The following is a 14,541-nucleotide window of genomic DNA, read 5'->3' on the forward strand; positions in this document are numbered from 1 at the left end:
CGCCCGCCACAACATACACATCTCCACTCACCGTACACCGCACACGTACTCGCGGGACTCAATGCCTTCGCTCGCCCCTCTCCGCGCCGCCGCGCGCACGTCGACCGCCGTCGCGATCCGCCAGCCCAACCTCAAGTTCCCGCTGTCCTTCCGCCGAACATTTTCGCAAACGAAGAGCGCGCAAAGTGGTCACGGCCCAAGCTACGATCCCCCGTCCGGATGGCTGTTTGGCGTCAAGCCGGGTGAGAAGTACCAGAAGGAGGGGTGGGAAGGTGTTTGGTATTGGGGTTTCTATGGCAGCTTCGCTGTGGCGATCATAGCGTATGCGTTCAAGCCGGACACTAGGTACGTGGGAACTCTTTTGGATCGGCATGGGCAGGATAGGAAGCCATCCTTGCTGAAGGGGTGACGAAGGACATGGTGGTTGACGTGCTTGACTCGCAAGTACAGGGCTGACATTGTGTAGCATTCAAACATGGGCTCTTGAAGAGGCTCGCCGACGACTGGAAGCCGAGGGCATTCTGCAGGACCCCGATACGAAGCCCCGGGAGTAAGAAGCGACAACCAGCAATATGGCAACGGATGCCTAGAAACTTAAGGCGGACTGTATATATGACGACAAGTGGCTGGTTTCCTTTGTGCAAGACTCGCAAGACTCATACAGTCGGCCTATGCGCGGCTTCAGTGCCGAAACTGCTTTAGCAATGGGATTTCCTTTTTGACAGCACCAGGTTATTGCATGTGATGTGGCGCGTATATCCTAACATGTGGAGGGTCGAAGACTGGGAGTACGAACGGTAGGAGAACCTTCAATTTATTGTGCAGCTGCACTAACGGCTTCGAAGTGCCCTCACGTGGAGTCAAGGAAACTTGTTGTGCTCTTTGTGGTCGGTAATCACAAGGAAAGGCTAGCCAAGCTAGATACATACGATTCATCATTCAAAGAATCCTGCGTAGCCCAGCGTTGAATATCTTTGCGGATCACCTTAGGAAATGTCAACATCTAGACCTGTCTTACAGTCCGACGATGACACCAGATCAATGCAATATGTATGAATTGCTAAAATATATACAGTTTGAAAGTTTGGCATCGGATTACCCTGCCCACACTTGCCAACAACCACCTATTCCTGCTTACGAAACAGTGATGGAGGCCGACCCAGTGGAGTAGTATCCCTCAACAGCAACGATCTGGTAATTGTGCGTTCCGAGCTTCAAGCCCAAGCTTGCCCAGGCGTCGAAGTGCGTCTTGGTGGTGACAGTACCACTGCTGCGCTTCGAGTTGCGGACGGACCAATACCTAAAGGTGGGGGTACAAAGTCAGTGTAATGTTCACAAATCAGAGAAGGGGGTGAAGTAGGTGTTCTAGCCAACTACCGATCTCAGAAGATCTCAGACTTAGAGATGTAAGACCTGGAGTCTGAGACAATCGCCGCGCATGAACACCCATTTTGTACCCCGACATTGCTTACTGCTGAAAGGTCGCAGTGCCCTGCACGCTAGGGGCATTGGTGCGAGTCGTGGTCGCAATCTTGTACGAGCTGCCGTCGGCAGTGACGCTACCCTTCTGGGTGGCGGCCGAGGACGGGTCGTAGGTGCCGAAGTTCTCGACGACTGGGCATGTCAGCATATTGTTGCTTTTGAAAGTTCGCTAGATCAGGAACACTTACTGTAGTACTCGATGAGCGGGTTGGTGGTCCATCCATAGACGGCGAGATACGAGTTCCCGTTCGGCGAATAGGTACCCGAGTATTTGATGTTGCGCGCAGATCCAGTAGCCCAGCCCTTTCCACCGACGAAGTTACCACCAGTGCCCCATTTCACACTGTACGCGCCCGCGGCACCGTTGGTGTATGTGACGTCCGAACCGCCATCGGTCCAGAAGGAGTAGTAGTAGCCGTTGTTGGTGCCGGTGGAAGAGGGCGTTGAGCGCTGGGCCAGGTCACTGGGAGCACGCTTGGCGAGGTCGGTGGGTGCGGCGAGAGCACCTGCGAAAGCCGTGGCGGCCGTGAAGAGGGAGGTGAATGAAACCATGGTGGTTGATGGATGCGTATTATCCTATCGGAACTTGGTGGGTGATGAAAGAGTGAATGAACGACGGTAGGTGAGGCAATCTCGGAGAGGGACTGAAAGCTTTTATAAGAACTGATTCATGATGGGAAGGGGAGCTATTGTAGCCAATGTATTTCAGGGTGCACGTTGACATGCGTGACAAGCTTCCATGAACTATTCGGTGGAGTGTACATTTCGGGTGTACCTAGCCAAAAATGGTAAGATTTCATATGGACATTTCGATGCAATTGCGAGTAGTACGCTTGAAATGGCATATGTTCCGCGAATGAGCGCGGAGAAAAGTTACAAATGCATAAAGGGATGCGATCTAATTGGTGGTGAGTGTTTGAAACAGTAGCTTTGGCTTTAGATCCATGAGGGATGTTTCATTATGCGTGGCAGGGAATTGTACGCGCCACTGCGTTCGTCGGTCAGAGATCGGTTCGTGGCTCCGCGGTACATGTTATGGTCTTTGTGTACTTTTCCAAGCAACAGTATGCGTCTCGTTGAGTCTGTGATGACGACCAAAAAGAGCGGAACGAAAGGTCACCACGAGCAGCAAGTGTTGTTTGAAGCTGGTGCTCGAGCACCGCATAATGTCATCAAATGACGAGCCCGATCTAGGTTTGTATGGCTCTTCAAAGCTCTTCTCAGCCTCAGTGTTGCCATTTGTTAATTTAATGGAAACTTCATTTGACGTGGTAATGCGCTAGCGGGGATAGGAGATGAAGGGATTAGTGGGGTTGCCGCTGTGGAACGTTTTGAAACGTCCAAGAACATGTTTTCTGCCATCGACATGCAGTCTTTTCATCAAGAGACGTTCATTCATTAGGCTCTATTTACAAGTATCACGCTTCGACTACCAAGAGTCCTCAAGGCTTGGGGTAGCTTTGCGCAAAGAGATCCTTGATCTCGTCGTACTCGTAACCCATTGTGAGCGCAAGCTGGAGCAACACTCGTGCCTTCTGAGGGTTGTAGAAACCAGCAGCAATCGAGAAGCTCTCATCTGCGCTTGGCACGAAACCATCCACACTCCTTCGACTCGCCACGATCGGGATTCCAGTAGCGTTGAATAGACCTTCAGCAGCCTCGCTAGCGGTCGCAGAGATACCGCCTGCACCTACACCTGCAAAGACGATACCTTCTGCACCAGCGGCATAGGACGCATTGAACAGAGCGGGGTCTACGTCTTGATGCACATACAGGATGTCAACCTGAGCAAGAGACGTAGTGTTGGTGAGGTCAAAGTGGGTTGCTCCGATAGGAACAGACGGCGCGAAGTAAAAGTAGGGTACTTGGTTGATGAAAAACCCGAGCTGACCGGCCTCTGTACTGAAGAAGGTATCCAAAGAGTTTGCGTTATTTTTTGTCGTATAGAATGCAGAGCCTATGCGACTATTGAGTCTTGTTAATGGGGGTACTCTGGGAGTGGTGGTGGTGGTGGTGGTGAGAAGAGAGGACGGGGTGGGGGGAAGGACGCAACCTACTCATTCAGGGTGATCATGGTTCCGCGGTCCTTTGCATTCTCACTGACAGCTAGTGTAACAGCTTGCAGCAGGTTCAATGGTCCATCAGCGCTCAGTGCAGTTGCAGGCCTCATCGCGCCTACGACAACGACCGGCTTGCTCGAGTTCACAGCCAACTGCAAGAAAAACGCCGTTTCTTCGAGGGTGTCCGTTCCGTGTGTGACAACGACTCCACTAATGTCATCTTTGGCCAATTCTGCATTGATTTGGTGCGCTAACTTGAGCAGTATTGTCTGATTGACACTCCCAGAGTCGACATTACTGATTTGGTATCCAGCTATGTTCGAGATGTTCAGGATTTCGGGGACGGCATCCACGAGCTGTTGCACGCCGAGCCCAACCTGGTATCCAACGGTTTGAGTGTTGCTGGAGCCTTGCGATGCGATGGTACCACCTGTGGCGAAGATGGTAACATTGGGAAGAGAACCATTGATTGGCGTTTGGATGTCTTGTCGAACGAAGAGAGAATGTGACTCGAAGGCTGGCTGAGGCTGGTGAGTGATGGGAGAAGCCAAAGCCAGAGCCGCGAAGGCAGGGAGTTTCTGAGCCACAGAAAACCTCATCTTGACTGACAAATGCGAGCGACTGAAGAATATACAACGAGACGGTGGTATCTTCTCTTGGGTTCCGATGCCTCTTCTTATACTGCTATCGATCAACACGCTCATCGGAGGTTAGCGTTAGAGGCCGGCCTTACCTTGGGTATGCCGACTTCGCTATCTCTTCCTACACAGTATCACCAATGCCCACTGGCGGCGGACGAAAGCGTCCATCATGACAGCAGGTAAAATTAATGGCTAGATTGCCAGTATCACGGCATCGTGGGTTAGGTAAAGCCGAACGCCTGGTTTTGGTGATAACGAACTGTTATCAGTGGGGAATGGGCGGTGCAAGCCACGCTGCCAAGAGCCTACACCACATGCTGGTAAGTATCACGGCTCGCCAAGACACTACCACGTTCGATTCCGGTTTACTGGCAGCTGGTACCTGGCATATATTCGGCGGAATTGTGAGCAAAAGTGTCTACTATTAGCTCGATCTTCGTAAGCTTGGCCGGACATAGGCGCAAAGACAAAGGGAACCGGCTGCGAGAGTTGATAACGCCATGCTGTAATTGCTAACCTAACGTAGATCCTGAAAGCCGTCTCATACGCTGCTGCGTATTTGTCGTTGCTTCAGACCGGATGCTGCCTTCCCTACTTTCCGCAACTTCCGTTTCTTCGCTTCCATTCTGGCCTCCTGCCTTCTGGCTGTTCTTCTTTCCTTTCATCTTGTTGAGCAAACGCTCCTGCCATGGTGGAACCCGTTCCTCTCTGTACCATCGATTATAATCCTCAATTTTCTTCTTGGCCAACCCTGGGTTGTCCTGCAGCTCTTTTCTTTTCGCAGCTATGACTTCCTCGTGTTTCTTTGCTGTCGTACCTTTGAAGTCCCAGGCAGTCTGAATAGCATAGTCCGACATTTTGTTTGAGTTTCTATAGGGTTGCGCGAGCTAAATGTAGATGTGATAATATGACTGAAGATACGTTGCGCTCGAAGCAATAGCTGATCGGTAAGAATTCGGGTGTATTAGCTTTGTGTGCTGAGACGGACACTTTGATCTTTTAGCTATACGTTGATACGATTTGTTCGTACTTCAGGCCTTCCGTGACATCATATTGGTGGGTCACCTCCAATACTGTGTACGCTCGGCCCGACACAGCCCCAGATCAACACCCGCCTTGCCGGGGTGGCCCCCACGATGCCCCAACTCGACACCATACCTACGAGTATGAGCCTCCATCTTGTGTTTGCACCCTCCCATAGCTCCAAATGTTCTTGGACCATTTTCAAAAGGTGCAGAATATTGTGACAGTAACATTTTGCCTGTGTAGTCTCGGTCTGAACTACAAGCAACGACTGTCTCAAGCTTTTCAAGATACATACCTGTGATGGTTTATGATGAAGATTGGGTATACATTCACGGCAATACTAGTGAAATGGTCAGCTAACGAATTGCTGTAACCCTTACGACACTATTAGGGACTGGTGCATGAGTTTGGAAAAGAAATCATGAGATCTTTGGAACCTCTGGACAATACTCGCCGGAGTCATTGCGACAGCATCATCCTTAAAACAACTCAGCCTCTCGAGAGATATTATATCTGCGCATGTCTAGTTTATTATGCTTATCGCTCATGACTTCAGAAGCGAAGTGAGCAGCCATCTGTCCGAGTATTGCCACATATCTTGTGCCTCCCCTTTGATCTCTCTCACAAGCGATACACAAGCAGAGAAGTGAGTAGGCCATGTGTAGCCCCTATCACAATGCATGCAGGTGGTGAGGACTTGCTGCAAGGAAACTGTCGTTGCTACCTAAGTATGAGGTCAGGAGCACGCGTGCACCGATAGTGGTATTTCCCGACTTTTTGTCCCTCGCTGGCCGTAACCTCAATGTCTCTCACCAACGCCTAGAGAATGCGTAAGCCATATTGCGTGTTGTAGTTTTTGGGGTGGATGCTGCGCCTTGCGTGAGGTAAACCAGCGACGTCATGACTTTAGCGTTAGCGTGGCAAGGTCGACCCAGGCCTTGTGTACGGTCGCCTACATTTCTATGGCTTTCAGCATAGCTTTTCGAAGATTAAACCACCAACATGTCGAATTCCATCGCATCAAACAGGTCCACGTTGAAAGAATTTTTGGCTTCCATAGCGACCATACAAGGCGACCTCAGCAATATCACAGCACCTCCATTCGTTTTAGGCGAATTCTCCACTGTCGAATTACCGCAATATTGGGCTGATCACCCGTCGCTATTCGTTGCTCCAGCGCTGGAAAAAGACCCGGAGAAAAGAGCGTTGCTGGTTTTGAAATGGTTCCTTGGCTCGCTGAGAAACCAGCAGTATGCAGGTCGAAAGGAAGAAGACGGAGTGAAAAAACCCTTGAATGCATTTCTCGGAGAATTGTTCTTGGGTAGCTGGAAAGACGGATCCGGCGAGACTAGACTTGTCTCCGAGCAAGTCAGCCATCATCCTCCGGTAACCGCGTGCTATCTGTGGAACGACAAACACGGTATTAGAGCAGAGGGTTTCACTCAGCAGGAGATCACGTTCTCCGGCAGTGTGAGCATCAAGCAAAAAGGATATGCAATTCTGCACATCGATGAGTACCAGGAAGACTACTTGATCCCTGTACCCAATGTAAAAGTCAAAGGCATATTGAGTGGGACGCCGTACCCGGAATTGGTTTCAGACTACAGTATCATATCGTCTAATGGCATTGTATCCGAAATCAAGTTCGAAGGGAAGAGTTTGCTAGGATTTGGTGGAGGCAGCAAGAATAGCTTCGAAGCGAGGACCTACAGGACGGACGCACCGAAAGACGATCTGTACACTGCGAAAGGATCCTGGAATGGCAAGTTCAGCATCCATGACGCAAGGTCGGGAAATGAAATAGAAGAGTTCGATGTCAGCGCAAAGAATTCGATACCGATCACAGTAGCGGACCGCTCCGAGCAAGATCCCTGGGAATCGCGAAGAGCTTGGGCCGGTGTGATCGACGCACTTCAGAGGGGTGATATGAAAGGAACAACTGATGCCAAATCCATCGTAGAAGAGGGTCAACGACAGATGCGTCGGGACGAAGATGCTGGTGACAAGCAATGGCAAAGAGTGTTCTTCCGGAAACAAGACAATGATCCTATATTCGACAAACTATCTGCGGCAGATAAGGGCTCCTTTACTGTCGATCCCGAGAGTGGAATCTGGAAGATCAATAGCGATGCTATCGCAAATATCAAGAAACCATACCACGGCGATCTTCTTCCGACGGGTCAGGTTTTCAAAAATGAAAGTATTCAGACTAAGGATGAGGTGAACGATCCCGAAAGCGGAAGCGTACAGCATACTCCAAAAACAGCACAACAATTGCACAGTGAGCAGTCTGGTATTTCTGGCACTTCGATGGAGCCGACAGAAGGCATGCAACAGATGAACCTCGAGGACAGGGCAGGATCTGCGCAGAAAGAAGCTATGCCCAGTAGGGAAGCAAACATATCTCAACAAAAGGTTCAGGACATGCAGGCCGAGGCAATGCTTCGTGGGAAGTACCAGTCAGCCCCGCATTAATGTATTGGCTACTGCGACTAAGACATTGATCTTTTGACTTGAGAGGGCTGGGCTTAACACTAGTCTGTCCAAGAACGCGTGTTTGCCGAGACACTTGTGGCAAAGCATTGAACTTGTCACTCGATGATGGCCAGAGTCTCACGAGAGACACATACATGCAAGTCATGGACCCGTAAACCGCGACCTTCCTTGGAGCAGGACGGAAGGGAGAGGTTTCCATGTCGATGCTGCAGCAGCAGTCAACTGAGCATGGGGTGCTTGTTTCTGGAAACCCTTGTGTGGAATTGGACTGTCGCGTTCGAACGATGCTCTCCACACATGGAGGTAAATACCTCGCCTGACCCGATGTGATCGATTGAATGAATGACCTTCCGCACGAGTTCATCATATCTGCATGATAAGAAGACTGAAGATTAGCGACACACGCCTCTTGGAATTGTCTCTTTCGCCTCTTGCAGCACCCATTCTTTATCAGAAGAAAATTCAATTGGTTCATTAAACAAGTACGCTTATCAATGGTATCCGCGGGTTTTGTTCATCGCTGGTGGCTGCTTTGCAAAAACACGTCTGTCTGTTTGGTGATGCCGTGCGCAACCGTCAAGTCCTCCTCGCTTCGATCGCCAACCTGGATTCGCCACGAATTGAATCCTTTGCTCTGCTCGTGTTCGTCCATGAGATCATTCCTCAGCTTGATAGGCGTTGGCTTTCGCGTTCGGACGGCTAACTCTTCATCACTCTCCCCGCTCCTCCTCGTCTCATCTCCAGCCCGTGTTATCGACACAAGACTGAACGGCCCACTCTTCTTCTGATGATGGTCACTAGAAGGTGTGCGATACCATCCTCGCGAGTTCTTTCCTTCTGAGGGAAAGGGGCCGGTGTTCGCATCGGTCCATCCTAGCAGGCTCTTCGTGATTTCTCGGTAGAGGGGCCGGAGGGTGGCCAGACTGCCCGCTGTAATGGCCAAGCCTTGCTCGATATCGGACCAGATGGCTACGTCGAGAGTATCCCATAGGAAATCGGGACTCTTGAACTTCATCAAGTAACCCATGCGGACGGTAACAGCAACACTCGCGCTGTACGGCAGCTGGTCAGCACTCAACTCTTCTGTAGCCGGGAGCATCATAAACTTACACACAGGCCATACTTAGAATGGGAATCAACATGAGCTTCTGATTCTTGGCCATGTTCAAGTTCCATACCAGGAAGATCGGGAGTAAACCGAAGGTGAAGTCGCAAACCGAGGCAACGGCACTGTACGCGAAGGCGATGCCGATGATGGCATTGATATTGACGCAAGTCCCACTACCAGAGAACTTTTCCCAGAAGTAGGTGACTGGGCTGCACTGGAGCACGGAAATGAAAAAGAAGACAAGACCAGTAATCACTGTCGCGCACATGACGGTGTAGATGATGCGCCGGTAGAGGGGTTGAACAGTGACGCGGAGGAGGAATAGGCCGACCGATATCTTTGCACATATCATGGCCAAGCAGTAGGCAGGGTAGCAGAGGTACCAATACTGTTCCAAGCGTTAACGGACTGGTCACTCGATTGGAAAGACACAAAGCGTACCATCAGAGCTTCCTCAATATCTGCTGGTTCGAGCATGCTCATGTGTCGTCCGGTTCCATAATGGACACCTCTGATAGCAGATACGGTGAACATGATCTGGAAGGCCAACGCCGAGACCATCCATGCATCATCCCATCCAAAGGCTCGCACGAGACGTAGTCGAACATAGATGCGGAGAAGCACTGAAGCCAGTGCTAAAGAAACGAATGTGGAGCAAACCTGCGCTTTCAATTAGCATCCGACCGGTCTGTTCGAATTTGCATTCCAAGCAATATGGTGTTTCTTACTGCGACCAGCTGTGGGCCTCGGTTTGGAATGGCGGCGGCAGACATGATGGATTACGCTCCCCCCAAACCGACCCGATATGCTTTGAAAGAAAGACCGAAGAAGAATCGAAAGGGAGCCGCAAGCATGGAGAAGTAGGCCCTTCAAGTGTCGAAAGGGAGCATTAGGCTTTCCGCATGTACCTGCCGCCACGAGGCCGTCGCCCGCCATCCCGCGTGTCAGAGCCCGGCAGAGGGCAAGGGCGTGGGTCCAGGGTTAGACGGAAGAGTCCAGAAGCGGCAACGGTGCGTGGAGAGAAGGTCGGACGTTATTCCGTTGGTGTCTTCTGGCCCGGTCTCTTCGACATGCCGAAAACGTGGGTGCTTTCCCTGACTCGGAGACTTTGCAGATGACAGGAGGCAGCTTCTCATACCCAGGGTATGCAGCCTGCTCTTGTGCTTAGTTTGGTATGGGTCCCGTCAAAGCCCACACCCTGAAGAAGCACACGGGAGTGGCTGCCGCTGTCAATTCTACAGAATCATCACGTTTACGTTCAAGCTGTTTGGAGTGTCTTCTCGTTCGTTGGTCGTGCATGTGCAGGTCTACCGGTGCCGACCGCCGCCAGCCGGGCAAGGTCGGCGGGGCACGAGACTTCTCGCCCAAATAGTGCCTGAACCCCAGGTGAACGTGCGGGAGGAACCGTGAGCACTCCAGAAGAGGCCGTGGGTTTGCTCATCGCATATGGACGGCGACACGGCTGGTAGTGAGACGCGGCGCTGGTCCAGGAACGGCAAAGACAGTGAAGTTCTTCCTGGCTAGCGAGGATCGATTCGCGAAAGCTTGTCCAAAGGGTGGAGCCAGCAGTAACCGAGGCATGATTACCACTCAACAATTTAACGGCCGAAGGCGTCGCATGCAACTTGTTTATTAGGTTCGGTTCCGTAGCATCCGCAGTCAAGAAAGATTGCTGTTGAGCCACTGCATAAGCTTCAATTTCGCATATCACCTCGGAAGGATGCATGCGCACTTCAGGAACGTGCTAACTTCCATCTACCCAGCAGTCTGGTTGCGATTTTCTCCGGTGCATAGACCAGCCTCTCATCGACCTGTCAGGTCCCGCAGCACGACGTCCGGCAGTAGCAACTGGATTGCACATCCACATCAGCAACCGCTTGCGCAATCTTCAATTGCTGCCCTATGATCCTCGCTTCGTCAGACCTCCCCAGCTTGCCCAAGCACTCCACATACCCCTGCAGCGCCCAGACGTTGTTCGGATGCTGTCGAGCCCTGATAATCGAATCGTCCAGCCCAAGATCTGCTGCATATGCCTTGGCCGCCTTCTCCATGTGGCCTTGCTCTAGGAGGAGAGCTGCGTATGCATGACGACTCGGCATCATCCATGGCCACGGCTCTGCGTAATTGAGTGCATCTTCGCGCTCAACCGCCGTCTCGAGGTGCTTGAACGCGACATCGTAATTGCCTTTGCGATACTCAAGCTCGCCGTCGAGCATGTCTTTGGCAACCTGCATCACCGTGATGCTTTTGTTGACAGGCGTAACGGATATGCGCGATGATGGGATTCTATCCACAGCTGCATAAAGCTCGTCGCGCTCCTCCGACGCTTTCTCAACGTCGCCTTTCGCTGCATATGCCACCCCTTTGCCGTAGTGGATCATCGCAGTGGTCACCGCGTATAATGCTTGGTCTTCCTCTCGCGGCACCTCGAGCGCAAGGAGATCGTCCCATCGCCCAAAGCGGACAAGTACTTCTACGCGGATGCCGGCAAACATCTCGAGGAAATCCGCGAGCTTCGCCACAAGCTCTGGGGTAAGCGAAAGCTCTAATCTTGCGACCGCATCGATTGCAACGTGATATTGACCTGCAAACATTGCCGCGTATGCAAGGAAATGATAATCATGCACTCGGTAGATCGTGTAGAAGTCGTCGCCGCCTTGTTCAGAGAAGAACTTCTCGTCAGCGATACATGCCTCTGCATTTGAAGCAGCGGCACGTCGATAGTCCCCTACGAGAACGTCGATATGGCTGGCCATGTGAACCAAATGCCCAGCCTCTGGACAGAGGTTGCGGAGGTGATCCGCGGCAACCAATGCAGCCTCTGGTGTCTTGGACATCTCCATTAGGTGGATGAACATGTGTAGTACACCGGGGTGTCGGTACACGCCGTCCTGTGCTAATGCGGTTTCCAGGACTGCCTTTGCCTCCAGTGTTCGAGCGCCAGGTCTAGGCTCACCGGTCTTTAGATCCCAAAGGTCCCATGCGGAAAGGTTCATGACAGCATCTGCATAGAGAGTAGCGACATCAAGATCGTCAGGGAACTTCTGGTATACCGAGGCCATAGCTTCGGCATATGCTTCGTTGCAAGCGCGGAAATGTATGTCGTCCAAGCTCTTCGGTACGCGAGATTGGATGGCGTCTACGAGAGCCTGTTCGATCTCCGTCGATCCTGCGGAATGCTCTTTTGCCTTTGCGTTCGCAATATTGATCTGCTCAATGCTAGCCTTCAATTCTTCCTGATCGAATAGTTCCCAGGGCTTATTGTAGTTTGGCCCTAGGGCAAAAGCGCGCTGTGCCGATCAGCATTTAATCTTATCTTGACATGCCGTAATAGACTCACTCCCCAGTAAGCCATTGCAAGCGTGGGGTCCTCTTCTGTCGCGTATTGGAAACCTGGCTATCCTCAGTTTGTGGTCTCTTAAGGATTGTTCCGTCCACTCGTACATCTTGCCGACTCCTCGTGGTGGAATCCGTAGCTCCAGATCAGGCCCCGATCAAACCATACTTGGGCCGCAGGGCTTGCAGTGCTGACCTTGCGGTGGAAGGAGCCGAGATTGTAGATATACGATTCTGGTGCGGGCGCCATTGGAAAGCAGTAGTCGCAGTCAGAGGTGGGACAAACTGGTGTTCAAGCTACCCTAGGTAGAGCTTCTCTGTTGGCCCAGATCTCTTCTTTATGACTGATGCCCTACTACTGTGCCACTGAGACTGGTACTGCGCCCCCGGGAAGAAGTTGTGCAAGTTGGTTGGATGGTGTCATTTAAGCTGATGTTGCTGAGCTGAAGGTCTGTGGCGCGACCACGCCGACTACGCCGAATCCGCCGTCAGGTGGGGTACCTGCTGTCACCATACGAACAACTCGCACCTGCCAATAATACGAAACCATGCCACTGAGCCGCATGATATAAGTAGTGCGCGATACAATGGTATGTTTTCCACTGCGCCTCATGTTTCCAAGAGGCAAGACAAAGGCATGTACCGGCCACGTGCCAACGTATGCCCCCGGGCTCCAGGGCCATCAGCTACAGTAGTCTACAGTATCCGTTTTACGTACCCAACTCTTTTTTTGATGCCGTCGATATTCATCTCTTAGCCGTTGTCGAAGTTTACATTGCCCCCAAGGCCGTGTATCTGGTAATGTTGGCTCATTGTTAAACCTAAATCGGCGTCAGTATCCGTTGTCTGCGCCGCATATGTCGTCAATAATCATAGTGGTAGATCTTAATCTTACTGCGGCGAGAGTGTGTTGAATTAGGTCAAAAAGTTCATGGGAGTCAGCATAATATTAGTCAACGAGCTTGACAGCGTTGCCACAGCGCATCAGCGTCCATTATTCATCTAGAATGTAGATCAACCTTCCCTAATGACTTTGACTCGTGGAGTATCTTCATGAATTAAGCTCTTGCCTGCTGGTTCTATATTCGCATTTCCTGCTGACATATCGAACAGGTACCATCGATAATGTTCTCGAAATTAGTGAACGTTGAACGTTTGAAAAAAACCTGGATCTCTGCGAGCAGTATAACGCTCGCCTCGAATTAAACGACAGAACGCTCAAATGACATTGTAATGTGCGGTCTTCGAGACTTGGCAATCATGCCGTAGAGTGACGCTTGCAATTTGCAATATGTCCAAATTCGATGCCGGTTAAAGTGATCCCACAAGATGCTCTCAGCCCGCAAGTTCAATGCTCTACAGAACGTCTATTCGACGAATGTCATCCTCCTCCCACATTTTTAACGTTCCTACTTTCTTGACAACTTTTCAGCTATGCGGACCGATCACTCACGCATCGCGCTCAGTCTATGTTCTCTGCAACAACTTATACAGGCACACTGTATGCATTCATACCTTCCTCCTCGCAAGCTATTCATATAACTCTTTCACGCAATTCTTGTCGCTAATCAAAACGTATACAGATGTTTTCAGTCGCTTCATGTTCAACAATACCATATCCGAGCAATGGGAATACGTCCGGTACGCCTGCCACCCCTCCATGCACTCCCACCCTGACTCCAACACCAGCAACATAACCGAAGGCCAAGCCGCCGACTCAGGTCTCTGGGATCAATACATGCCCTACTATGATCTCTACTCACCCGACCTGCGCTGCGGTCGCGGCGCCACAACCACGGGCCCGGGCACGAAAACCGCCGTCGTCAACGCTGGCGAGCAAGTAGGCTTCGTCGTAGGTCGCAGCGCCGATGAACCCCTCCAGCCGTACGTGATCTACCACAACGGCCCCGGCCAAGCCTACTTGAGCAGGTCTACGGCGGAGAATCTGGATAATTACGACGGCTCAGGTGCATGGTTCAAGATCGGGTACCTGGGCGCGAAGAACGACACCTACTGGCTCACACGCGATCAAACCGGCATGAATTTCACCATTCCTTCTACCACGCCGCCAGGAGACTATCTATTGAGGGTGGAACATTTGTACGTGCGGCCTGTGTACAACACGACGCAGTTCTACATTGCGTGTGCGCAGGTGAGGGTTCGAGGGCCAGGAGGTGGAACACCAGGGCCGATGGTGAAGTTTCCTGGGGCTTACGATTTGAATGATCCTGGTAGGCGAACACAAGAAACCCGATCAATATAAGGGCTAATATATGGCAACAGGTATCTTGGTTAATGGTAAGATCTACGAATGGCCTGAGAGTGGGCTTTTGGACTATGTTCCTCCTGGTCCGCCTGTGTGGAAGGGGTGAGGCGAGATAAGTAGCCGAGT

At 51.4% G+C, this 14,541-nt stretch overlaps 7 protein-coding genes across 7 annotated transcripts; 3 read left to right on the forward strand and 4 right to left on the reverse strand.

The window, feature by feature from the left end:
• Positions 1-61: 61 nt before the first annotated feature.
• On the forward strand, positions 62-554 carry N0V89_007640 (uncharacterized protein; the record flags this gene model as incomplete). Its single annotated transcript, XM_056216401.1, has 2 exons — positions 62-345; positions 467-554. The coding sequence occupies 2 exons, from the start codon at positions 62-64 to the stop codon at positions 552-554; spliced, it is 372 nt and encodes a 123-aa protein (XP_056070648.1).
• A 580-nt stretch (positions 555-1,134) lies between these two features.
• Positions 1,135-2,034, reverse strand: XYL1 (NAD(P)H-dependent D-xylose reductase (XR); the record flags this gene model as incomplete). Its single annotated transcript, XM_056216402.1, has 3 exons — positions 1,135-1,300; positions 1,473-1,614; positions 1,671-2,034. The coding sequence occupies 3 exons, from the start codon at positions 2,032-2,034 to the stop codon at positions 1,135-1,137; spliced, it is 672 nt and encodes a 223-aa protein (XP_056070649.1).
• An 890-nt stretch (positions 2,035-2,924) lies between these two features.
• On the reverse strand, positions 2,925-4,141 carry N0V89_007642 (uncharacterized protein; the record flags this gene model as incomplete). Its single annotated transcript, XM_056216403.1, has 2 exons — positions 2,925-3,447; positions 3,540-4,141. 2 exons carry the CDS (start codon positions 4,139-4,141, stop codon positions 2,925-2,927), a joined length of 1,125 nt encoding a protein of 374 aa, XP_056070650.1.
• A 2,070-nt stretch (positions 4,142-6,211) lies between these two features.
• On the forward strand, positions 6,212-7,684 carry N0V89_007643 (uncharacterized protein; the record flags this gene model as incomplete). The annotated part of the gene is made up of 1 exon (XM_056216404.1): positions 6,212-7,684. The coding sequence occupies one exon, from the start codon at positions 6,212-6,214 to the stop codon at positions 7,682-7,684; it is 1,473 nt and encodes a 490-aa protein (XP_056070651.1).
• Positions 7,685-8,219: 535 nt separating this feature from the next.
• Positions 8,220-9,290, reverse strand: N0V89_007644 (uncharacterized protein; the record flags this gene model as incomplete). The annotated part of the gene is made up of 3 exons (XM_056216405.1): positions 8,220-8,757; positions 8,816-9,201; positions 9,255-9,290. 3 exons carry the CDS (start codon positions 9,288-9,290, stop codon positions 8,220-8,222), a joined length of 960 nt encoding a protein of 319 aa, XP_056070652.1.
• A 1,337-nt stretch (positions 9,291-10,627) lies between these two features.
• Positions 10,628-12,399, reverse strand: N0V89_007645 (uncharacterized protein; the record flags this gene model as incomplete). Its single annotated transcript, XM_056216406.1, has 3 exons — positions 10,628-12,103; positions 12,154-12,206; positions 12,258-12,399. The coding sequence occupies 3 exons, from the start codon at positions 12,397-12,399 to the stop codon at positions 10,628-10,630; spliced, it is 1,671 nt and encodes a 556-aa protein (XP_056070653.1).
• Positions 12,400-13,583: 1,184 nt separating this feature from the next.
• N0V89_007646 (uncharacterized protein) lies at positions 13,584-14,521 on the forward strand (the record flags this gene model as incomplete). Its single annotated transcript, XM_056216407.1, has 3 exons — positions 13,584-13,614; positions 13,733-14,380; positions 14,433-14,521. The coding sequence occupies 3 exons, from the start codon at positions 13,584-13,586 to the stop codon at positions 14,519-14,521; spliced, it is 768 nt and encodes a 255-aa protein (XP_056070654.1).
• Positions 14,522-14,541: the final 20 nt, after the last annotated feature.

The sequence above is a fragment of the Didymosphaeria variabile genome (genome assembly GCF_027946475.1).
Source record: "Didymosphaeria variabile strain IMI 356815 chromosome Unknown scaffold_5, whole genome shotgun sequence".
Classification (NCBI taxonomy): Eukaryota; Fungi; Ascomycota; class Dothideomycetes; order Pleosporales; family Didymosphaeriaceae; genus Didymosphaeria; species Didymosphaeria variabile.